Raw genomic sequence first — 25714 nt, 5'->3', positions numbered from 1 at the left:
AAATAAATGATGTGGGATGTATGCTTGAAGCACCCAATGTAGTGAAGTGAAGGAAAATGGAATATGGAAATCAGAGACAGAAGGGCCAACACACATATAATTGGTGAAGAGACCAGAACAAATGGAACAAAAATAACAATTGAAAATATATTCTAGAAGAATACTTTCTTGGGATGACAAAGAAACGATTTAGACATGGAAAGTATGCTAAATTCCTTATTTTGACATGGGAATTTCAAAGCTTAACTTTTACTCCAGATACTTAAAATGAGGCTTCAATGACAGTGTCATACAGCCATGGCATCTTGTGACTGGTGCAAGAGAAAATGGCAGAATTAGAGATGGTGCAACTGGGAATTGTACATAATCCACAGCCCATTCTATTAATGTGGCAGTGCATAGAGGAGTATGTGGTGAATGTGAGATTATCCACTAGGTGGTTGTGGTGAAAACTAAGTTGTGAACTATTGGGTGCAAAAAACGGTTTTGATAAATTCAATGATAATTGCTATAAGTATGTAAAACTGTATTTATATCTTCCAAAATAGTGGAGAAGGTGACAGAAAAGAATTGTAGACTATATAGCAAAAGACAGGCAAAGGAAAGAGAAAACTGGTGACAGAGTAAAACCAAACATATTAAATATGGCAGTGAATGCAAGTGGATTGAGCTCTCTTCTTAAAAATAAGAAGATTCTCGGGCTTCCCTGGTGGCGCAGTGGTTGAGAGTCCGCCTGCCGATGCAGGGGACGCGGGTTCGTGCCCCAGTCCGGGAGGATCCCACGTGCCGCGGAGCGGCTGGGCCCGTGAGCCATGGCCGCTGAGCCTGCACGTCCGGAGCCTGTGCTCCTCAATGGGAGAGGCCACAACAGTGAGAGGCCCGCATACCACAAAAAAAAAAAAAAAAAAAAGAAGATTCTCACTTAGAATCAAAACAGAAAACTATTTTTTGTTACAAACAACCTCTAAAATGAGGTATAAGAAAAGCTAAAAGTAAAAGGTTGGGCAAAGGTATATCAGGCAAATGGAGAGAAAAAGAAAGTATGGTCGCTATATATTGTTATAATAACAATAATAAAATAGAAATGAGATATAACAGCTGACATTTATTTGGTGCTATTTATTTGGTAACATCTCATTTAATCCTCATGGTGGTTCTGATGTTGTTTGACAATGTCAAATTCCAGTTCAAAATTCCAGTTCAGAAGCAATAATCAGGACAAATATTGTATTATTATCAGAGACAATTTCAAATGAAAGTATAACTTTCACAGATCAATATGCACCAAATATATTGAATCAAAATATAAAGTAAAAATTATAAGTACAAGAAGAAATGAGAGGGCTTCCCTGGTGGCGCAGTGGTTAAGAATCTTCCTGCCAATGCAAGGGACACGGGTTCAAGCCCTGGTCTGGGGAGATCCCACATGCCATGGAACAACTAAGCCCGTGTACCACAACTACTGAACCCACGTGCTACAACTACTGAAGCCTGCACGCCCTAGAGCCTGTGCTCCACAACAAGAGAAGGCACTGCGATGAGAAGCCCGTGCACCACAACAAAGAGTAGCCCCCTCTCCCCACAACTAGAGAAAGCCAGCACCCAGCAACAAAGATCCAACGCAGCTATAAATAAATAAAATTTTTAAAATAAAAAGAAATGAGAGAAAGCAAGTAGTAGTGGGACACTTTAATAAACTTTTCTTAGTTTCTGACATATCAAGTAGGCAAAACCATAAATGAACAAGATCTAAATACTGTAATTTAATGAGGTTGCTTAATCAAGAATATATAATATCACAGCATTTTAATGGTGAAAAATTATAAATAATCTAAATGCCAACAGTGGAGAATTTATTCAATAAATCAGACTAGGGCTAAATTAACCATTCAACAGCTATTAAAAATGATATTATAGATGTTTTAATGACATTGTGATTTAATTATCAATTAAATGGAAAAGCGGATATGTAATAATATATAAAGTGTACTCTAAATTTTATTTTTTTAATGTCTGTAAATATATGTACATTTGCACATGGAGAAAATAAACTAAATGGGCACATTAAATGTTAACATCAGTTATCTCCAGATCTTGTGATTACGGGTGTCTTTTATTAGTGATTTTTGCATTTAAAATTTTCTCTTCAAAGGATATTTTTGCTTCTGCAATCTAAGCAAAACATAATTGACCTTTGTTTAATGATTGACTCTGATCTTATGAACATCCCACTTGATTCTCACAACTTAAGAGAGAAAGGCAGGGTACAGATTTTATAGGGGAGGAAATCAAAGCTCAGAGACGTAAAGTGGCTTTTTTTTTTAATGTCATAGTTAATGGCAGGGCTGGGGTAAAACCCTGACTCTAACCTCAAATCCTGAGGACTTTCCAGTGCCTTCTGTGTAAACCATGTCTCCACAAAGGCCTGGCTCAGCATGGCAAGTGGTCCAGGCACTCAGGTAATAAAATATATATAAACCCATGTATATTGTATAAACCCTTACAGCTTAATAGGATTTTTCATCCAAGTTGATAGGAAAAAGAGGCAACTACATTTGATTATAGGCTCTATATGAGCAAGAAGTGTGGGGAGGAGACAAATACATTTTGATGGAAGCTGACGGTACAAATAGTCCTGGAAGCCAGAGCTGGTCATCTTAAAAGGCTCAGGCCCCTGAGGGATGAATTTCACATGGTTAGCGTCTTTTCTAGCGTGGCCTTGAGAGAAAATGTCCCTTTAAATGTAAACATGTTAGTGTGACTTGCATTTTAAGCCTAAAGACCACTTTGAAGTGTCACTCTGGGTATCTGTAAACCAACGTTCGGATTCCCAGTTTTAGAACTGGCTCTGAGACCTAGCCCCATGGTCACAGTTGAGTAATAGGTCATTTGGGCACTCACTTTCCATTTTCATGAGCTATTAGCAACCCTTCAGTTTCCATTTCTCTCAGTAGCTGAATGGTATTAATACCTCCACTACAATTCAAATAGATTTCAGATTTTTGTTCAATGGAAAATGTACAGGGACACTTTGAGGATTGCTTTGTAAATGTCAGTGATCTTCAGAGAATGGTTTTATTTCTTCCGGTTGGAATGATTTTTCCACTTCTAGATTTAGGAGTTCTAATTTTTGCACAATATGTAAATTAATAAAGAAGTTTTTACTATGGTCTTTTTTTTTGAATTAAAAATGAAACTGCTTTATTATCAAATCTTTTCATGTGAACCTCTTAAAGCATTCAATACACAGGAAAATAATTTCAATAAACACATTTTATAATAAAAAATGTCAGAAACTGTTAAAATTTCAAGATCAAAGAGAGTCAATGATACAATTGGAAGAGACTAATATGTTCTAATATAGGTACTATGGTCTTTTTTGATATGATGAAAATAGCTTTTTAGTTTTCCCCCGATTGCTTAAATAACACAAATCTTTGTAAAAATTCAAACAATAGTGAAAAGTCTAAGAAGAAACTGAAAATCCCCTAAAATTCCACCAAAATAAAATAACCACCATTATCATTTTTGTCACTACTTTTTCATGTTTTTACTGCACACTCACATATAATTTACCATAAATTAGACATAAAACATACTGCTTTTTTATTACAAACTTTTTTTCCTTTCTTTTTCCCTTACCTCCATCCACACCATCACCCCCAAAGGCATCAGTGTTAACAATCAATGGGCACTCTTCCATACCTAGATCTGATTTATAAATAAAATGGAAACATGTATAATTTATCCCCATGTATATTGCGTGTGTTTGTTTTTTATTTATTTTATTTTTGGCTGCGTTGAGTCTTCGTTGCTGTGCGCAGGCTTTCTCTAGATGTGGGGAGAGGGGGCTACTCTTTGTTGCGGTGTGCAGGCTTCTCATTGCCGTGGCTTGTCGCGGAGCACAGGCTCTAGGCATGCAGGCTTCAGTAGTTGTGGTGCGCGGGCTCAGTAGTTGTAGCTCGCGGGCTCTGGAGCACAGGCTCAGTTGTGGCTCACGGGCTTAGTTGCTCCGCGGCATGTGGGATATTCCAGACCAGGGTTCGAACCCGTGTCCCCTGCATCGGAGGTGGATTCTTAACCACTGCGCCACCAGGAAGTCCCTATTGTGTGTGTTTTTATGGAATTTTGTAAATGAGAAGTTTTGTTAATTTCTCTGCTTTCCAAACTTTATATCACAGAAATCTCTGGATGTTAATGGTAGCAAATGGTCCATGGAGTGGATGTGCCATAATTTATTGAGCCATTCCCATTAGTGGAGCAAGCACTTTAATTCCAGTTTTCTCTACCATGGTGTTGTAACAAACAACATTGTGGGTGTGTTCATATGGGCTAGTGCTCTTATTTTTATGGGATAGATTCCTAGAAATGTATTTACTAGTCAAAGGTATTGATATAAGTATTTTAAATTTTAATAGGTATTGTCAAGATTGCTTTCCAAGTAGGTTGTAAAATTCACATTTCCATCAGCAAAGTGTATGAAGACCCACTTTCCCATAACTCCATTAATAGCAGGTACTTTCATTCCTTTTCATTTTTGCCTACCTGATTGTTAGGAAATAGTATCTCTTTTTACTTGGCTTTTCTCTGACTACATGTGAGGCTGGGCATTCTTTTCCACATTTATTAGTTACTTGGATGTGCCCTTTGTCAATTCCCCATTCACTTTCTTCTGTTGGGCTCTCTCATCAATTTCGAAGGGTTCTTTATATATTAAAATGTTACTTTAAAAATATTTTTCATGGTAAATAACTCTTTCATATGAGTTACTAATATTTACCTCAATCTATCATAAGCCTTTTGGCTTTATGACACCTTTTCCATACAAAAAAATCTTTAAATGTGGTGGAAAATCCACCTTTTTGTATAGTTTCGAGGGGTCTAGCCTTGGTTAAAAGTCTCCCAACTCTTAAATTATACATGTTTTCCTGAATTTTATTCTAACTTTTCTTTAAAAATTGTCTTTAATCTACATAGAATTCTTTCTATAGGGATCCAACTTTTTCTTCTGGATTGATAGACAATTATACTAGCAAGATTCTTTAAATAATCATTTTTTCCCAACTGAACTGAAAATGCCATCTTTTTGCATGTTAATTTTCTCATGTAATAATTCTCCACCACCCTCTGTTATGCTCCGCTAGTCTAGTTATATGTCAAAGCTATTGATTATAATGTAAGTTATATAGTATATTTATACCTTATAAATAAATATACTACACTTTGCAGTATATTTCAGGATCTTGTATGGCAAGTCCTCCTCCCCTCAACTTGGAGACAATGACCTGGTGGTTAGTTGGTTGAAAGCACACACTCTGGAGTCAAATTGAATCTTGGCTTCAAGTTGCTTCACATCTTTCTATCTCAGCATACCTATCTGTAAAATCAGGATGATAGTACTGATCACAAACAGTTGCTGTGAAGATTAAATGAAATAAAACATAGAACACTTAGAAAATTCCCTGATGTATTTTAAGCACTGAAAAATTAATTAGCTTTTGTAATTTTCTTAACTGTTGTGCAACATTTCTTTCATATGAACTTTATTGCCTCTTTCTTTCAATCCAAGTCCTCCAAAAGCAACTCTTGGAAGTCTAACTTCAATTGCATTAAATATATGTATTCATTTTGGGATAATTAACATTTTTAGGATAAAGTCTCACATCCTAAAATTCTGTTATGCTTATTCTATGTTGTGTTTTTAATTTATGCCATCTCAGATCTTGTTTAAAGTCTTTAGTATGACCCTAGTTTAATTGATGTAAAATGTGTACCTTTCTTGTTCAATTTATTCCTAAGTTTTAAAAATACTTTCCTTACTACTTTGAATGCAACATTATCCCCATTGTCAGTCTGAGATGATTATTGCCAGTGTAGAAAAAAAGTGTCCTCTTGTTTATTCATTCTAGAATTTTTTACTAGTCTCTTGTTTTTTCTAGATATACACATATCCTCAACAAGAGAGATGTGTGTATACCTTCTTTATCAATATTTTTACATTTAGGATTCCATTTTCTTGTCTTTATACTCTCGTCTAAATATTCTTCAATTATAATGATGATGTATCCTTGTTATCATGAGAGCAAGGGTGAAAGGGTGACTGAAGGATCCTACTAGACATAAGCAAAGGACATCGATTCTTTTACTATCAGTAAAGGATGTGTCTTACCATACAGAGAGCAAGAGACTCAGAGCATCATCCCCACTGTTCACATCTCCCCAAGGCAGCCTCACTACCAGTGACAGTGGTCAGCCAGGGTGAGGATCCCATCAGGTCTTTGAGAAGCAAAGTTGCCATCTCCAGGAATATTTCATACCTTGTTGTTCTCTTCCAACTAATCTCAAGACTCTAGTTTTATATCTTCCTGGCTACTAGAATTAGGTGACTAATAAAAACTCCAGAAGGATTTAAAGACAGCATCTTTACCAACACTGCAATTGAATAATATGCTTTTTCTATTCTTTCTCAGTTAGGAAGGAATTACTGTAATTTATTTATCTTCTCATTTGATTATTCAACAAGCATTTATGAGGTTCCTATAAGGTGACAGCTACTTCAAGTTCCATCTTGAAGAAGACCAGTTCCTGATTTTGAAAGATGCTGAGTATAGATGGGGAATAAGACATAGAAATAAATAATAGAAATGCTATGTGATAAGTTTTATGATACAAATTGGTGTCGAGAAGTGTGCAAGATCTAGAATTTTACCTTCCTCTCAAACTAACAAATGAGCTTGTTATTGTTTCATGAGTGCCAGATAAAACATGAGACTTCCGGATCAGTGGCAAAGACTTTATTATTCACAGCAAAAGTAGTAGCCAGAGCTTCATGCCCATTTGCATTGGTTTCCCATGTCCCCCAGGTCCTACAGGGGTGACACAGATCCAGCACACTCAGTGGGTTGTGTAACAGGAGAGGAACAATTAGCTTGAGGAATTCACTGCTTTTATAGCTAGGGGAAGCAAGCCTTCTCTTAAGCTGGGTCGAGATGTTAGCTCATCACTTAAGGTTGCTTGCTGCAAATACAACCCCGAAAAATGAGACGAGTGATGAGTGGTCAGGGCTTTGTATTCTTGGCACACCAGCAAGATCACACAGGGACACTCAGGGTCCATGTCAGATTGCCTCTACAAATAGCAAGTATAACTGCCAGAGGTTATTAAGACCTAAGTCATCTCAGGAAAAGTGATTTAATAATTTTACAGTCAAACACATGGTAATTTTCTGTTGGTTTGTTTAACCACTGCAACTATCTTGAGGTTCCATAAAGAAAGGTTAATCCTTGAACAGATTTATCATAGGAAATACTATAAAGATAATTTCCAGGGAAAATAAAATTAAATGCACCTGTGGCTGTAGGGGTCCAGTTAAATAAACAAGGAATTCATTTTTTATAAAGCAGTAGTGATTTGGAAAGGTCATAGTTTGTGGAATGAGATAAATCTGGTTTCTGAAGAACTCCTTCACCTTAGCTTCTGAATTCTATGACTTTTCACAAATGACATGACCTTTGGGCTTCCTATATGTACCTTGCAGGCTATTGTCAGCTTTTATAATGCACCCAGCATATAATAGGTATTCAGTAAATGACAGGTTCTGCTATTGTTATGTTCAAACATATAAATGATAAGTAGAGTTTGTTAACATCTACCTTGTTCTCATCCTGTCATTTTGAATTAAGCAATTCATTTATCTCAATTACAAGACTCTGAGTTCCCCCAAAGCATTGGATTTTAGTCATCATCATGATCTAACTAGGTTCTGACTCTCCCTTTCTCTTCTCACCTGAATAACAAATTTTCAAAGCCAACATTCATCTTTTACAAACACCTTTGCATAAATAAAGCAAAGAGAAAGATCTGACATGGAGTATATATGTGTAATTTATCACTACTTATTTCGTTTTAATCATATAAGGAACACATGCTTAATTATTTTTTAAAATTCCAACAATACCAAAGAATTGAGGTAAAAGTGAAAATATCCAGCCACCCAATCCCATTTCCCCAAGGATGATCATTAATGAGAGTTTGTCACATTCCTTCCCAGGCCTTTTTCTTTGCATAGAAAATGTAGTATTGATCATTTTATTCCAAAGATGTTATGAATCATGCTCAGGTGGGAGCACGGTATTATTATTTCTAATTGCTAGCTTGCATGAGTTGAGTTTTTAGTCAAAGCAGCTTTTAATGCATTTGTGCCCGTGTGCAAGTTAATCCTAAAGAAATGCTGGGAAAGTCCCTACTCTTTAATGTTTTGAGAACCCCCAATACATAGTCTTCCTTTTTCTGGAGTTTGTTTTGTATTCATGTAAATATATTTCCCAGAATACAACCCGGTGTTCATTGGCTTCTTAATCAGTTTTCTTCCTTTCTGTGAAACTAATAAGAAGATTTTTATCTTGTTTTTACTGATTTACCATTTATGAGCTTCAAACTCTCCTAACACACTGATGAGGCAACATAGAAAACTCCTGTTTTTAGAGCGCTTTACAAGTGGCAAAGCTCTTTCTCAATTGTCTGGCATGCTCCCCACATTGACTCTATGACAAATGATAAGTGTTATTATCTCAACTGACTAAGGGGCAATTAGAGTAATGAAGGTTAAGAAGTGACTTGCCTAAGGTCACACAGCTAGTAACAGCCACAAATGCAGGTTCCCCTGACTTTATATAGAGAATGCTCCAGCTGCTTCACAGAGCAATTGTCTAGGATGAGTTAAGCCTTCACAGACATAGAACATGCTGCTGGAAATAGACTCCAAATTTATAAAAAACATACTTGATGCCTTTAAGAAGTATTTTCTTTTAATATTGGGCTCCCCTGGTGGCGCAGTGGTTGAGAGTCCGCCTGCCGATGCAGGGGACACGGGTTCGTGCCCCGGTCCGGGAAGATCCCGCATGCCACGGAGCAGCTGGGCCTGTGAGCCATGGCTGCTGAGCCTGCGCGTCCAGAGCCTGTGCTCCGTAATGGGAGAGGCCACAACAGTGAGAGGCCCGCGTACCGCCAAAAAAAAAAAGAAATATTTTCTTTTAATTTAAAAAATAGACCAAGACAAACTATTTATACCTGCAGTTAATGTTTAGTTAGTTTGTTTTAAGATGGATGTATTATTATTAGCATAAATAGAAATAGGACATTCATTATTTGTATCCATGGAGAATCTATACCTCACTTCTCTTTTATCAAGAAAATCTTTGTGGTGATGAGAGAATTTAAAACTAACTGAACAAGAGAGGCAGGCAACTCTAGTCATTTGAATTTGTTCATTCCTGGCAAATGGAATAGCACAAAGATATGTGATAACTGTGACTTCAGAGTGACAATTTTTAAAAATAGGCTTAATTTTTTTTTTTTTAGAGCTGTCTCAGTTTACAGAATAATTGAGTGGAAAGTACAGAGAGTTCCCACATACTCCCTTAGCCCCTCCCCCAACCCCTGGCAGAGACTTTCCCCTATTATTAACATCTTGAATTATTAGTGTTGTACATTTGTTATAATTGATGAACCAATAATACATTATTATTAAAGTTCATAGTTTGCATTAGGGTTCATTCTTTGTGTTACACAGTTCTTTGAGTTCTAACAAATGCCTAATGTCATGTATCCACCATCACAGTAGCATACAGAATAGTTTCACTGCCCTGAAAATCCCCTGTGCTCCACCTATTCAGCCCTCCATCCCTCCCCTCAAACCTCTGGCAGCCACTGATCTTTCTACTGTCTCCATAGTTTTGCCTTACAGTATTCCCATAGCAATATGTTTTCAAGTTTCCTCCATGTCTTTGTGTAGCTTGACAGCTCATTTCTTTTTTATCACTGAATAATACTCCGTCATAGAAATCTACACAGTTTGCTTATCCATTCACCCATTCAAGGACATCTTGGTTGCTTCCAAGTTTTGATGATTATGAATAAGGATGCTATAAATATTTGTATGCTGATTTTTATGTGAACATAAGCTTTTAATTCATTTGGGTAAATACCTAGGAGCGTGATTGCTGGTTTGTATGATAAGAGTATTTTTAGCTTTGTGAGAAACTGCCAAACTGTCTTCCAAAGTGGCTGTACCATTTAATAGTTCCTGTTGCACCATATCCTCACCAGCATTTGGTGAGGTCAGCATTTTGAATTTTAACCTAATAGATGTGGAGTGGTACCTTATTGTTATTTTAATTATCATGAAAGAAAATTGCTTTTTAAATCTATTAGACTGACCATTCTACATCTAAATCAGCCTTAAGATAACTGGATTAGCTCTTCTTCAATTTAGTAGTTTTTTTTTTTCACCGTAGACATATCCTTATGATTCTAGTGAGGAAATCTTAGGAAGAAGCCATTAAGAAAAATCGTGTGCTCAGAACAAAGGGAAGGAAACAATAAGAGGCTGAAGCTGAGAGCGTGTTGTCATGGCCAGTGTGTTTGACACTGGTAAGGAGCAAGGATAAACATGATTTAACAGCAGTACTTGGGATGATAAAAGGGGAGAGAGTGAGCTGGCAGCCAGAAGTGTACAGTAGATTGCAGATTGCCAATAAAAACGGGAATGAAAACATTTTACTCTGTAATTGGAGACAACTGCTTCATATCTCAGAGGTACCATAAAAGAAGAAATATCAACATTTGAGTGTAGTATGGTTGCAGGTAGTTTAAAAAAAATGAGAAGTCAAGAACTTCTCGGGCTTCCCTGGTGGCGCAGTGGTTGAGAGTCCGCCTGCTGATGCAGGGGACACGGGTTCGTGCCCCGGTCCGGGAGGATCCCACATGCCGCGGAGCGGCTGGGCCCATGAGCCATGGCCGCTGGGCCTGCGCGTCCGGAGCCTGTGCTCCGCAACGGGAGAGGCCACAACAGTGAGAGGCCCGTGTACCACAAAAAAAAAAAAGAAAAATTTCTCAAATTGAGGTTAGGAGGAGAGCTGGAATAGCAGAGGTAGGGACTGCCCTGCCCATATCCCCTTGGACCTTATCATTTTAGTTCAATCAGGTGGACTTAAAAATGCCAGCATCTGTGTCTTTTTGCTTTAGGGCTAATAACGACAAAAACTGATGTAAAAATACTCCAGTTCCCAAAGGCCTTGGGTAGATAACTCTAAGGCACATGTTCTACCCTATTCCCAGGGTTCCCAGCCAATCTTAGCCAATGGCTGGATAACACATCCTTTACTGGATGCCTTCTCTTCCTCCTCTCACTTACCCGCTCCCATAACTGTGTTTTTTGGGATGAACTCCCATTTATATTTCTTGCACTGGAATCTTTGTCTCAGGGTTAACTTCTAGAGAAATCTAGGCTCAGACAGTTGTTGGTTACATGTTTCTTCAGAATCCTACATCCCCTTTGGTTACTGTTGCCTTCCTCTCTCAAGGCTCTCCTGAAACTTCTTTTATTTGCCCTGGGGCCCATTACTCTCAACCTGCAGGTGTCAGGTCACTGCAGCCAGAGAGCACATCTGATAAATCCTTCACAATGCAGAGGAAATTAATTAAAGGTAGTGTTAACTCTCCCTCATATCTTTGCATTCTAAAGGGGATCCTGGGGGAAGAAACTCAAAAGAGTGAAAGTCTAGTTGTGAAATCTCAAATTTCGTGCCACCTGAATGGAGGAGGCTATTTTGAGCAGCCTTATCACTTCCTTTACCTCTGACTCTGGTACTCCTTGAAGGAATTTAGCATAAAGCAGCAAAAATCATAAAATAGCACATTTGTTGATTCTAAGACACCTTTTTTCTGCATTTTAACATCTCTGAAATCAAAACGCATCTTATATTCAATAGCATCTCTTAATTGCTATTGTCAGGTAGCAATCACAATGGCATTGCCATTTTCTGTGATGTAAAATTGGGTCATAGCTATTCATGTTGTTGTCACTTCAGTTGAATTATGTGCACAGTTGGTACAACACATTGAATTTAATTGCTGTTTAAGTGTCATCAGTATAATACTGTGATTTAGGATTGAAACAAATAGTTTTCATGTATGCAGAATGGGACAGGAACAAATCAGCAGGGCATAATTTGATATCTGTTTAGCAAATTAATAGTCACTGGATGGATGGTCCTAAATTCCATATTTTCTTAGAAAGCAACAATAAAGTGCTTTGCAGGATGTAACAAAGGAAGGAAGATGTCCACTAGTAGAAGCTGTATTATATTTTATTATTGAGACTCATGCAAAAAGATTGCTTATCATACACAAAGCAACAGTGACAAGAGAAATCGGCAAATTCCTCACAATAGGTGAATAAAATCTCAGCACAATAGCAGTCTGGAGTAAATGAATCATGCATTGCACAGGATTATCATTAAGATGTACAATATCCATTTATCAGAAACTTCCTGCTGATTCTGAACAGAATGCACTTAACTTCCAGCATGATGCCATTGAGGAAAAATTAAAATATGTGTTTAATCAAATACGTAATGCTGGGAATTGGGGGTGGTTTTCTCTGACAAGACAAAATTACACTGTCAATGCAAAAGGATTTTTTTTAATTTTATTATTTTTTTAAATAGGAATATAGTTGCTTTACAATGTTGTGTTAGTTTCTGCTGTACAGCAAAGCAAATCTGTTATACGTATACATATATCCTTTCTTTTTTAGATTTCCTTCCCATTTAGGTCACCACAGATCATTGAGTAGAGTTCCCGATGCTATAATAGGTTCTCATTAGTTATCTATTTTATACATAGTAGTGTATATATGTCAATCCCAATCTCCTACTTCATCCCACCCTCCCCTTCCCCCCTTGGTAATCATAAGTTTGTTCTCTACATCTGTGACTCTATTTCTGCTTTGCAAATAAGGTCATTTGTACCATTCTTCTAGATTCTACATATAAGCAATATTATACAATACTTATTTTTCTCTTTCTGACTTATCTCACTCTGTATGACAGTCTCTAGGTCTATCCACATCTCTGCCAGTGCCACTGTTTTGTTCCTTTTTATGGCTGAGTAATATTCCATTGTATATATGCGCCACATCTTCTTTATCCATTCCTGTACTGATGGACATTAAGGTTGCTTCCATGTCCTGGCTATTGTAAATAGCGCTGCAGTGAACATTAGGGTGCATGCACCCTTTCAAATTATGGTTTTCTCGAGATATATGCCTAGGAGTGAGATTGCTGGGTCGTATGATAGCTCTATTTTTAGTTTTTTAAGGTTTTTTAGGGTTTTTTAACCCTAACCCTAACCGTAACCTCCATACTGTTATCCATAGTGGCTATACCAATTTATGTTCCCACCAAAAGTGTAAGAGGTTCCCCAAAAGGATCTTTAAAAGGATCAAGAGTACGAGTTTGGATTATGAAAAGCAGTGTATCACTGTAATCTTATGCCTAACTGCCAACTGCTGAAGGTACCACCATATTTAATTTAAACTGTAAACAATGTCTACAAATAAGAACTTCTTCAAAGATGTTATTAGGAATGAACCAAAAGAGTACAGGTGGTGGTTGAGCTGATAGAGGATTGGTTAGACATCTTCTGGAACAGACATCTAGGAGCCTGCTATATAGTCTAGTTCTCAGTGACTTTATGGACATGTATCTGAACAGTTGCCTAATAATTTCATGTAAAAGTATAATGATTGTGAATCATGATGGCATGACTAGGCCACTACAACCCCTCAATGCCTCAGTCATCAGATCATTTCAGGACCATTTGCAGAAGGAATGTGAGTGAGTTCTAGTTCTTGTCTGAAAATTTCCTGTTGAAAACTTCTGGTAAGATCAAGGACGCGCCAGCATCAAAACTCACAGAATGTAGGTAATAGTGGTGCACATTTTAAAGAAATGCTGCATCACTGACTTTCTTGATGGCCCAGAGAACATTATTTTATGGGAAAAAACACGAATGCCCAATGACTCTAATTTGAAAAGAGATTCAGAAAAGTTGAATTGTAAATATGCAAAGAAGTTTTATGAATACATAACCAATTTATTTCATGTATATTTATCCTTTTATATAGGTATGATGTGAATATGTGATATTAAATATCTATATGTTTAATTAAATCAAGAATTCTTTCAATAGGATGAAATAAAAATTCTAAGTGAGAATAAGCATTATGTCATAGTTTATATTTTTGTTTCAAGGCAAAAAGCATTCTTAACAATAAAGGTCGGTTCATAGTAATGAAAGATTTGACTCACTAATACATAACAAGTCTGAATGTGTATGAAAGAACCACAAGAAGAAAAATTCACAAACTAGATTTTAACATGCCTCTTTCAATATTTGATAAAATTAATGAGGCAAAAAAATCAGCAAGCATGCAGAAATTTGAACAAAACAATTAACAAAGTTGGGTTAACAAACTTGTATAAGACATTTGCACCCAACAACTGCAGAATTCACATTTTTTACAAGCTCACATGAAATATTTACAAACAATCCATATGTTGGGCCACAAAGCAAGTTTTAATAAATTTTAAGTGACTGAAGTCATTCAGAACATCTATTCTGATCAGAATTTTAAAATCTATAACAATCAATAAAAAGGATAATAGAAAATCCCTATCTTTGGAAATTAACCAATACATTTCTAAATAAATCATAGTATGAAGGTGAAGTTCTGACTGATATTAGATAAATGAAAAGGGGAAAAAATATTATCAATACTCATACAAGATATGATTTGTATTTGCAGAAAATCCAAAAGAATCTACAGATGAATTTTTAGACTTGGTAATAGATATTACTAGTACATTATTAGAATTATTAAGAGTTTAGCAAAGTTGCTGGATTTAAAGTCAATATATAAAAGTCAAGTATATTTCTACATACCAGTGAAAACAATTAGGAAAGAAAGATACTATCCATTATGAAAAATACCAGCTACATAGAAATAAACCTAACAAAAAATGTATAAGATCTCTGTGGAAACTTATAATGCTTAATAGAGAGACATTAAAGAAGACTTAAATAAATAGATTAGAACACAAAAATGCCAAGAATCTAAAGATTTAGTGCCATTCAAATTCTCAACTTGTGTGTATGTGTATGTGTGCTTGTAGCTTGACAAGGTGATTCCAAAATTTATGTGAAAAATGCAAAGAAAAGCTATTCTACTTGATGTCAAAAAACTTATTATACAACTCTAGTAATTAAGACAGTCTGTTGATAAAGCAGATAGAACCATAAAGTGGGATGGAGTCAGAAGCAAACCTCCATATATGGGCACTTGATTTATGACAGTTGGCCCAGCAGAGCAGTGGTAAAAGAACAGAATGTTCAATAAATATTGTTGGAACTGATATTCATATAGAAAAAAGTGAAAGGGACCTCTCATTATTAACAAGCTCCAAGTGAATTGCAATTAAGGGCAAAATTGTAAAGGCTTAATATATATATATATATATATATATATATATATATATATGAATAAAGCTCCATGGCTGTAGATTAGGGAAAGATTCCTTAAGTCATAAAAAGCACTAACCATAAACAGAAGAGTTAATAAATTTGACTTCACTAAAATTAAAAACTTCTATTTATTGACACTAAGAGATAGTGAAAAGAGAGCCACAGAGTAGAAGATATTTGCAGTACCTACACTTAAGAGAGACAGACACACGCTAGAAAAAGGGCAATTTCTCTTCCGTCCTTCCTCCCAGCAACACACACTTAAGGGTGGGTTTTCTTTTGTTTTTTTTGTTTCTGTTTTTCTGTTTGTGCTTTTTCTTTGGGGGGGTGTCCATGGTCCATATACATGGTAACTACTGAAAGGTGAACACAACTACATCTTTGATACGAAAATTTTAAATGCTAATTTGAGACTCACAGACATAGAAAACAAACTTATGGTTACCAAAAGGGAAAGTGGAGGGGGGTTGATAAACTAGAAGTCTGGGATTAACAGATACACACTACTATCTATAAAATAGATAAACAACAAGGACCTACTGTATAGTACAGGGAACTATATTCAGTATTTTGTAATAACCTATAATGGAAAAGAATTATACGTATATGGCTGAATCACTTTGCTGTACACCTGAAACTAACACAACATTGTAAATCAACTATACTTCAATAAAAAATAAATTTTAAAAACCTGATCATTAAAAAAGGTGCTACTTTGGTTTTTGAATCTATAGCAGTCAATTTTCCATAAGATGTTTTCATCTCATACATTTAAGTGAGAGCTAAGTTAGGAAAAATGCAAAAGGAAAGTGAAAAAATAGCCTGGATAAAAACAATAGTGATTCTTTACTCTTAACAAAGGAGAAAAAATGAATAATCTAACCTCACAAGACACGGGGGAAACCAAATCTGAAAGGGAAGGTAGAAGAAGTTCAAGCAGGAAAGAAAAATGAAAAAGTATAGACAAAGGAGCTGAGAAATGCTGAAAGATAGTATCTGGATAATCAACAATGAAGAACTCCTGTAACAGTGAGAAAAACAAAAACAATTAGTGGTGATTCTTGGGATCTTAGAGGAACTCCTGATCTTGGATAGGAAAAGCGTTCAACGTTACATAAATAGCAGTCTCCAAATTAGCCCTGGGAGAAACCCTTTATTTTCATCAGTGGAATATTTTAAAAATAAAGGCAAAATGAGCAAACGTAGCTTATCTTGGTGAGTTAAATGGAAGGAATATGGGAAAACAAATCAATGGGAAAATTTAAAAACAAGAACAAATTCAAACTAGGGAGAATCTGAAATTGTCAGCATGCAGGAATCAGAAATTTGGTATCCCTGCTTAATGAATAGGATAATTTTAATTTCTTTACCTTAAGAGTTTCTGTCAATTCATTTTTGTGTTTTTCTTTTGGAGTGTTCTCATTTAAAGGGGAAAAATGTTTTAAAAGCTATAGAATATGGAAAAGCAGGAAACCAGATACTTGGTGTTTACCCTAGTTTTACAATTAGAAATGCTAATTAGAATGCATCATCTAATAAAATTGTGGCAATGGTCAAGGCCTTAAAAATGTTTACAACCAATAACCTCATTTCTTTCCAAGAAAGACCCTTTGGTTTACTAGTCTGTATAATCTACTTTTGATTATTAATTTTCCACTTTTATCTTTTCTGCTATTGCCCTTTTGGCCATTTCATGGATAATTAACACCTCCTTCAGACAGGAGGGCAGAGGGAAACTAAATAAAGGCATTTGTCTACATTTATTGTGTTTCCTGTTAATCCTGCCATGGAAGAGTCTAGTCACAAAGAAGTTTAACACTACTGATTAAAATGATGGTGTTGTTCAAATTAATCCTGTAAACCAAGAAAACCTATAGGTGCCTGGCAGGTAAAGTAAATGAGTGCCTAGGTCACTCAGTGGTGGATACTATGGAAACTATGGGTAGTACATGTTCCCCTGAAGGGATTACAATATTTCAACTTATACAACATACCTTTTGGCTGAATTAGACCCACAGGCTGCCAGTTTACAATATCTGAACCATTAACATCGGTAATAAAAAATGTATATACTTAGATGTCATAAAAATATTGTTGCTAAAATGTGTGCGATAGAGTTTCTCTCTAGCATACCGATATAGTTATGAGCTAATTGACATGAAGAGCACCAAACAGGGACCAAAAGAAATGCGTTAGGCACACCATGTAGTACAGAGTTAACAAATAAACAGCTGGGACCACCCTAGTTCATAATAATTTACAAAGAAGTAACTTTTGTAAAACTTATCCTAAGCCCAAAGTAAACTGATCCTCCTGAGTGTGATTTCAGGGGCTTTCCTACAGAGGTGCTCAAGAACTATTTTTAATTATTAAAAATAACTTTTAGAGACAGAGCAATATCCTGCGTAGGCATCTACATTCACAATATTAGTTTCTGTGGCTTTATAATAGAATAGGTTCTTGAAACAAATCCCAAATAATTTCACATATTTATTTGGAGATTATTTTTCATTTGCAAATAGTGATGTATATATTTAAGATTTTGTGTTGTGTTTGTTCACTTTTTTTCAGGGAAAATTTCATGGAAATCCGATGCATGTGTCTGTGGTTATTTCAAATTGTTTAAGGGAAGAGAGGAGAATATTGGCTGCAGCCAACATGCCTGTTCAGGTAATATTTTCTTCCATTGTAATCTGTCATCACCTGGAACTCAATTTTTCTGAAACAGAAATTCTAGTCTTCTTTCCAGCCATCTTCTTCTGCCTATGTTAATGGTCCCATCATCCTTCCAGTCACTTGGAATCAAGGTCTTCGGATTATCTTTGAATAATTCCTTTTCTCTGCCTCCTTACTGAGATAACTACCAAGTCTTTCCAGAGTTTGTTTCTGGAATCCTATCTATACATCCTTTTCTGTTTCCACTGCTTACACTCTGGTCCATGGTCTTACTATATCAATTGAGGAATAGAGTAACCACCTCCTGGCTGAATTCCTAACTACCATTTAGGCTCTGTTTCTCTCAGCATGTTTATCCTCAGGGATTGATCTTGCTCAAACCCTTCAGTAGTTCCCAATTTCCTACCCCACAAGTCCAAACTACTCCACAATCAGGAATTTTGTATTACAGAAACTCCATAAATATTTGCTTGTTTATTGTTTCAGTGTGCTTTGCCTTGCCAATAATATTTTAGATTATATTTTATCCCACTATGCTGAAAGAACTCAGAGCCCCCATCAAAGATAAATAGAGGAATATGAAGTCCCTGGGAATACTTTTTCAGTTAATCCTTTTGAAAAGCAAAGAGCATATGAGTAATCAACTTTCCACATGTCACACTCCTTAAGATAGTAAATCACACTAGTGTATTTATTTTTGAAGATCCAAGAAAAGTATCTTTTTTCAACTATTAAAAATACTCAGACTTAGTTGCTGTCAGGTTATGGCTGTTTTTAGAGAAGTATGAAGCTTTAACAACTTACTCTTATTTTTTAGATGATAAAGAAGAATGGTATCACCTTTATTTAATTTAAAATCTAAAGTTAGTGAGTTTCTAAAGTAAATATAGTTTGATTCAGTGCTTTTTGGGTGAACATTGAGATGCTGTTACTAATGTATGATATTCGCATATATATTCTGAGCTGTCCTTTTTCATAGCCCTCTTATCTCTAGTCATTTTGTCTGTGTGTGTGTGTGTTGTTGTTCTCTTCAAATGTCAGGTATCAGCCAAATTAGAAACATTTATTTGAATAGATGCTCATCAAAATCATTCCGCAAATAATCTGCTAGTGCTATATACTACCACAAAAGAAACACTAGTTTGTAAATTTTGAACCAGTAGACAAATATATGGAGATACACACACACACACACACACACACACACACACAAATAATGGGGGCCAAAATGAGAGTGAATTTTACAAAGGCTTTACCCATCTGAAGAATGTGATATAGTTGAAAAAACACTTGATTGACAGTCAAGGACCTGGGTTCCACTTGAGGTTCTGCCACTGATTTGATATAGATCTTAGTCAAGTCATCATCCTTTCTAACCATACGTCCCCATCCAAGTGTAAGGTGAAGGGTTTACTGACATTCTAACTCTCAACTCTAGATATCTACATAAACGTTATACCTAAGGAATGTACTCAATGCCAGATTATTAGAGTGGCCAAGAAATGGGGCTTGCGGTTCCTAACGGCGCAGACTGGTAGTGGTCCGTGGCCCTGGCTTTGGGACCCCTGCTATAAACCATCCTCTCCTTTGGGATGAAGTGGGGAGAATAAGGGGGAAGAGAAAGGGTTGCTTCTTCATTTACCTGCCTGGGACATAGAGGCTTCTCCCCAGCTAGGGAAAGTAAAGCCTAAATGGAGCTAGATCACATTTGGAGCCCGAAGTGGTTAGCACCAGAGTTTGGACTTTACTGTAGTTGGTGGTGAGCAAAATGGGAGAGCCTTGACATCTCCAGACTTGCCTTTGAATTTTGGTAAAGGGTGAAGGAGAAGGATGAAGCTGGAGACCAGGAAACCTGAACTCAGGTGGTGGGAGGGATGTGCAGAATGTCACACATGAGAGGGCTTCCCTGGTGGCGCAGTGGTTGAGAGTCCGCCTGCCAATGCAGGGGACACGGGTTTGTGCCCCGGTCCGGGAGGATCCCACATGCCGCGGAGCGGCTGGGCCCGTGAGCCATGCCCTCTGAGCCTGCGCGTCCGGAGCCTGTGCTCCGCAACGGGAGAGGCCACAACAGTGAGAGGCCCACGTACCACAAGAAAAAAAAAAAAAAAGAATGTCACACATGAGAATAAATCAAAGAGAAAGCTACTCTTAGAATTTGGAAAAGGAATTTAGGATCCTGAGATGAACACATGACTGTTAAAGAGTTCTTTGAAAAGAAGGAAACAATGTTGTCCTTCTGTGCAGCCAACAGAAACATTTCACAACATTCCACTGACCTTACAGCTTCAAACATAATGAATACAGCTGTTAAAAATCATGATTTTCATATATATTTAATCACACAGAAAGCTGTTTACAATGTGTTACAGAATGAAAAATAAAGTTATAAAATCATACTTAATATGAAAAAAAAAAAAGAAATGGGGCTTGGAGTAGCTGGTTAGCCTTTCTATTTAGCCAGCCTAACATTTTTACATATTCTTTAGCAAACTCCTTTTGTTCCAATGTAAAAATAAATCTCATCCTGGCAGATTCAACATCCCTAATTCTTAATTTAAGTCCAACTGAATGTAGTTTCACTATATTAATTTTTAAATTACATGTATTCATTTTATAGAATTTCAAAAGCAATATGGGTCTGTTATAGAAAATTAGGGGGAAAAAAATTTAACCATAAAATCATCTGTAATTTTACTGCTCAAAGATAGCAAATGATAATATTTTGGGATGTGTGTTCTTCAGGTCACATGTACTTGAGTTTACATGTCTATACATATATCCAGATTTTTATAAATAAATAAATAAGTATAAATATATATACATACATATACAAGCAACAGAGATCACAAACATATGGTGTCTTATAATTTGCTCTATTTCTTAACGATTTAACACTACTTGTATGTCATTAAATATTTTTCTACAGCATGGTTTTTAATGGCTGTAGAGTATTTCATATCATACTCATCCATACCTCAGTTCAAAGTATATTACATATACTACATTCTTCATAAACCTGTTTTATCAACATCATTGAAATTTCAAGACATTGTTTTTCCAGGGACCTCTGGAGAAATCCTTACAAAGTTCTTCAGTTTCAGAAAGACAGAGGAATGTGGAGCACAAAGTGGCTGCCATTAAAAATAGTGTGCAGGTGAGTGATCTCTTACAGACACCAGGAAAGTCTAGCTGTTGTCACCATACTATGCATCTTTCTCTTATGTGCCCAAAGTTAGTGTGTACAGAAATCATAGGGTAATTTGTTATAAGATAAATATCTCTCACACACTATGTTCATATTAGAAAAAATTTCTTTGTGGGAAGCTTTTAACTTCAATTTACTGGAGATTAGGGTTTCCGCACCAGACTCCATCAGTGAGAAGCCATGCGACCTTAGGCGAGTAAGCTGCTTCACACCTCTAAACCTCTGCTTCTTCATCTGTAAAAGTGAGGATAACCACTGTGACAGGATTGTTGTGAGGACTACGTGAGATAATACTATATGAAAAGCCTTTAGCTCAGATCTTGACACCATTATATCTGAGCAGAAAAACATCACCAGGTTTGGAGAAGAGTAAAAGTAAAAATCTCAAAGACAGAAATGAACAGGAGACACAGAGGAGCCACAGATTTTTTTTTCTAAGAGGTAGAGAGGAAAAAATTTAGACTCAACTGTCATAAACTATATCATTTGAGAATGGAGATTTTAAGCAAAAAGATAGTTGGTACATTAATACAGAGTTGTATGGAGCTAAAATGAAAAATGTATCCATACTCTCAGATAAAAAAGATATTAGTTGCATCATTTGGAATTAACTGGGAAATGAGAGGCAAGATGCTGAAATCTGCAAACACTCAGGAAGAGAAAATGGAAGAGCAACTTCAGTCTGGTTCTTCTAGCGCTATTCAACGTTCATGGGCATTAGCTCTTTAGAAATGTAGATTCTGTATAATTAGTCTGGGATATTACTGGGGATTGCAAGCACCAAACAGTGTATTTTGAAATACTGATGATGGGTGATGTTGTTGCATTGACATGCTTAATTGTGACAACAGAGTATGTTTTCTTTGTAAAAAGATGACAGAACAAGACACCAAATATTTAGAAGATCTGCAGGATGAATTTGACTACAGGTATAAAACAATTCAGACAATGGGTAAGTTTTTGTTTTGTCTATAATTCCACATAGAGACATAAAGGCAATGTGACTAGGGTTTCGTCTTTGCTGCAGAATTGATAAATTGATCCCTTTTTTTGAAGAGAGTGTGCAGGAGAAGTTAATTTATTTTGCTTCCTCCTTTTCTCTCCATATAAATATATCTTTTTACCCATGATTCAAAGTAAATTATAAAGCTCATGAGAAATCACCCCTGTTTCAGGATGCATCTCCAAAAAGTAAGAACGTTCTCCTGTAGAATCAAAATATCATTATCACAACTAAGAAAAGTAATAATAATTGTCTAATATGATCAGAAAATTACTAATATTATCTCTAGGTGAGTCTGTCATTACAATTTTTCAAAATTAAAAGTAGAAATGTGACTCACTGTAGGAAATTTAGAAAGTAGAAAAAAGTATTACAAAATTAAAAACCACACAAAATTCTGCTATCTAGATATAAACACTGTCAAAATGTTAGTATTTTTTCTTCCAGCCTTTTTCCTGCACGTTCAAATACATACATATCTATTTATTTACGAAAAGTTGAAATCATCTTGTACAAAGTTTTTTGTATAGCATTTTAAGCTAAAGTTTTATTTTATGTATTTCCTCATATAAAAAAATCTTCAAAACATAATTTCAATAACTGTATAAATACCAAAATGTAAGGACACTGAAATTTATTTGACTATTTCATTGTGGTTAAATACTGAGGTTGTTTACAATTAGATGTTTTTTAAGAAATATAAGGAAAGAATGATAAAATTTATAAAATCTAAGATTTACAAGTAATAACATTTAAAGTGTGTTGCAATTAGTGGGACAATTGGAGAAATTCTCATTGGTTCTAGATTAGTTAATAGGATTGTACCAGTGTTAATCTTCTGGCTTTGAACATTGTACTGTGCTTATCTAAGACACTAGAAGAAGCTGGATGAAGGAAATATGGGAACTCTGTACTATTTTCGTAACATTTTTGTAATTCTAAAATAATTTTGAAAAACACATTAGATATAAATTCTTTGTACAGATGATTTACAGAATCATCCTTAACTACTGAAATGTTAGCTTAAAATTTATTTGGAAGGAAGTAGTATGGATGATTGTGATCAAATTCTTTATTAACTTTCCATCTAAGATTTAAAAGAGAGGATATTCGTTTTTCCTGGCATAAGTGAGATGTGACATGTTCTTCTGGCACCTTCAGGATGTCTTGACTCCCATGAAATGTTATTAAATATGTTCATAATTGTATGTACCATGTTTTTTCCTTTGCAAGAAATGACACAAACACAGGTTTCATCAGCTTATCAAAGGGGTCCATGATTCTTAAAAGGTTTAGAGCAACTGCACATTTAATCAAGCATTACAGTTCATTGAAAGCAGCCTCAGCCTAAATTTCATATGTGAACTATGAATTTTATGAAATAGAATATACATTGAAATATACTGTTTTACATTAAAACAGTGAAATTATTTTGAACTTAATATATTACAATTAGACTTACTTTAGTATCTTACAGTGCTTCATAAGCATTATGAAGAATAAAAATGATTATTACTTAATCAACAAATATTTTGTTGATTATAAGTGAAAAGAAACGTTTTAAGGGAAATGAAAGATACATGGGAAACAAGTTATATCATTGCTGGTGAAGACTGGAAAGTATTAGCTAATGAAGTTTTGAAATGATAAAATGCCATATCAGCAGGATTTTGCTACATATGGGATCTAGGAATTCATGAATTTGTGAATTAATACAACCAGAAATGACTTCTTGGAAATCAGTGCTATTTTGTTGAGGACTTTGCCACAGCGTTGTTCAGGGGCCTCTTTTCACATTAACACAATTCAGATCAGCATTCCAAAACTTCATTTATTATAGAGATGAGCAGTTGATATAAGCAGTCACTTACTATATACCAATAAAGTTTAAAGTTCAAATTATGTTTATTGTACATCTGTCATTTAAGAGGATAAATCATTTTGGGTTTTGTTCAGTCAGAGATTTTTCTTAATTTGCAACTCCTTCCCACTTCTTCTGGTTTTACTGTGAGGCTAGCCTGTTTTGCAAAGAAAAAGAGAAAGCAAAGGATTTAGTCTTTATTAGTTAATGAGACTATGTACTATAAAACGGCAACTCTTCCAGGAGATTGAGTAAAGGCATCGGGAGAGGTCAAATACGATTTAATCATAGGCACAAAGAAGGGCCCCTTTTCTTTCTTACACATCCCAACCAACCAAGGTCGTTATTAATGTAGAGATGATCTAATAAAGAATCCGTTATAGGGGCTTCCCTGGTGGCGCAGTGGTTGAGAGTCCACCTGCCAATGCAGGGTACACAGGTTCGTGCCCCGGTCCGGGAAGATCCCACATGCCGTGGAGTGGCTGGGCCCGTGAGCCATGGCCGCTGAGCCTGCGCGTCCGGAGCCTGTGCTCCGCAACGGGAGAGGCCACAGCAGTGAGAGGCCCACGTACCGCAAAAAAAAAAAAAAAAGAAAAGAAAAAAGAATCCGTTATAAAAACATTTATATCCCCTCTCTCCCTGCCCCCAAAAGGAGCATTGTGTGAAGAATGGTGTTTTCTCAAGGTCTGTAAGATAGAGAGCTCGTCTCTGGCATGCTTGCATGTCATGCTTCCTGGCAGCCAGGGATTTACTTCTAAGCTCATCACTAATGGCTCCATTTAGGCCCTTGCATCATGGGATCTTAGGATGGCAGGTTACAGCTGGCTTTGGCTTCCAGGACAGAGAGCTTCGCCCTGGAGAGGACCCTAAGTCTGATCTCTTTTCCTTCACAGATCAGGGTGACAAGAACAGCACCCTAATGAATCAGGAAGTTTTGACTCTGCAGGAAATGCTGAACAGCCTGGACTTCAAAAGAAAGGCTAGTGAAGAACTTTAATTTGGCCTTCTGCCTATTTTTCTCCTTTTGCTACATCTAGTCCTACTGGATTAAGCTCTGAAATTAAGCTCTTTGATTTTATCAGTTCCATTTACACTGAATGAATAAAAGGCAGTGTTTCTAGGAGGAGTATCATCCTGTCTGCCATGCTGCTTCACCTAAGTTTACAAAGCAGAACCCTTCTAGAATCTATTTATCCTGCTATGTGGTACATGTACTGTAGCTACCATTAATTTCAAGGTGAACATTTTACCCAGTTTTTATTTGCCACTATTTCAGACATGACTGTTTTAGTTGCTATACTTAATATGATGGGATGGGTTCTATTGCACATGTATAATTAAAATATTACTTGACGACTACTAAAACTTTGTTGCAGAAATAAGTGTCCCAGTTTCTATTCTGAAAAATGACATTGTGCTAAACAATTTTGTAGATTTCAGGAGAGTCCATTGAGACCTGAACATGTTCAATCTAGCCTCTTCCCAAGGAGAGGAAGCAAATTTTCTGGCTCAATAAACTATTTTAAAAGAGGAGAAATGTCTCTCAATTCTACCTCTCCTTGAAAATAGACGCAATTGAAATTTAACCAGTCACTGAAATCAA

The 25714-nt window shown here is 36.1% G+C and overlaps 1 protein-coding gene across 2 annotated transcripts in view; it reads left to right on the top strand.

The window, feature by feature from the left end:
* STAT4 (signal transducer and activator of transcription 4) overlaps window positions 1-25714 on the top strand; it is a gene marked incomplete at its 5' end in the record, with an annotated part of 91995 nt that overhangs the window by 33410 nt on the left and 32871 nt on the right. For both annotated transcript variants that reach the window (XM_081242365.1, XM_081242364.1), the window contains 4 exons: window positions 17938-18036; window positions 21104-21196; window positions 22121-22199; window positions 25005-25090. In XM_081242365.1, the coding sequence (XP_081098491.1) occupies window positions 17938-18036; window positions 21104-21196; window positions 22121-22199; window positions 25005-25090 (357 nt within the window). The remainder of the gene's footprint in view (window positions 1-17937; window positions 18037-21103; window positions 21197-22120; window positions 22200-25004; window positions 25091-25714) is intronic.

Source organism: Mesoplodon bidens (genome assembly GCF_964165515.1).
Source record: "Mesoplodon bidens genome assembly, chromosome: 8".
NCBI lineage: Eukaryota > Metazoa > Chordata > Mammalia > Artiodactyla > Ziphiidae > Mesoplodon > Mesoplodon bidens.
This window is presented reverse-complemented; position numbering and strand designations above follow the sequence as displayed.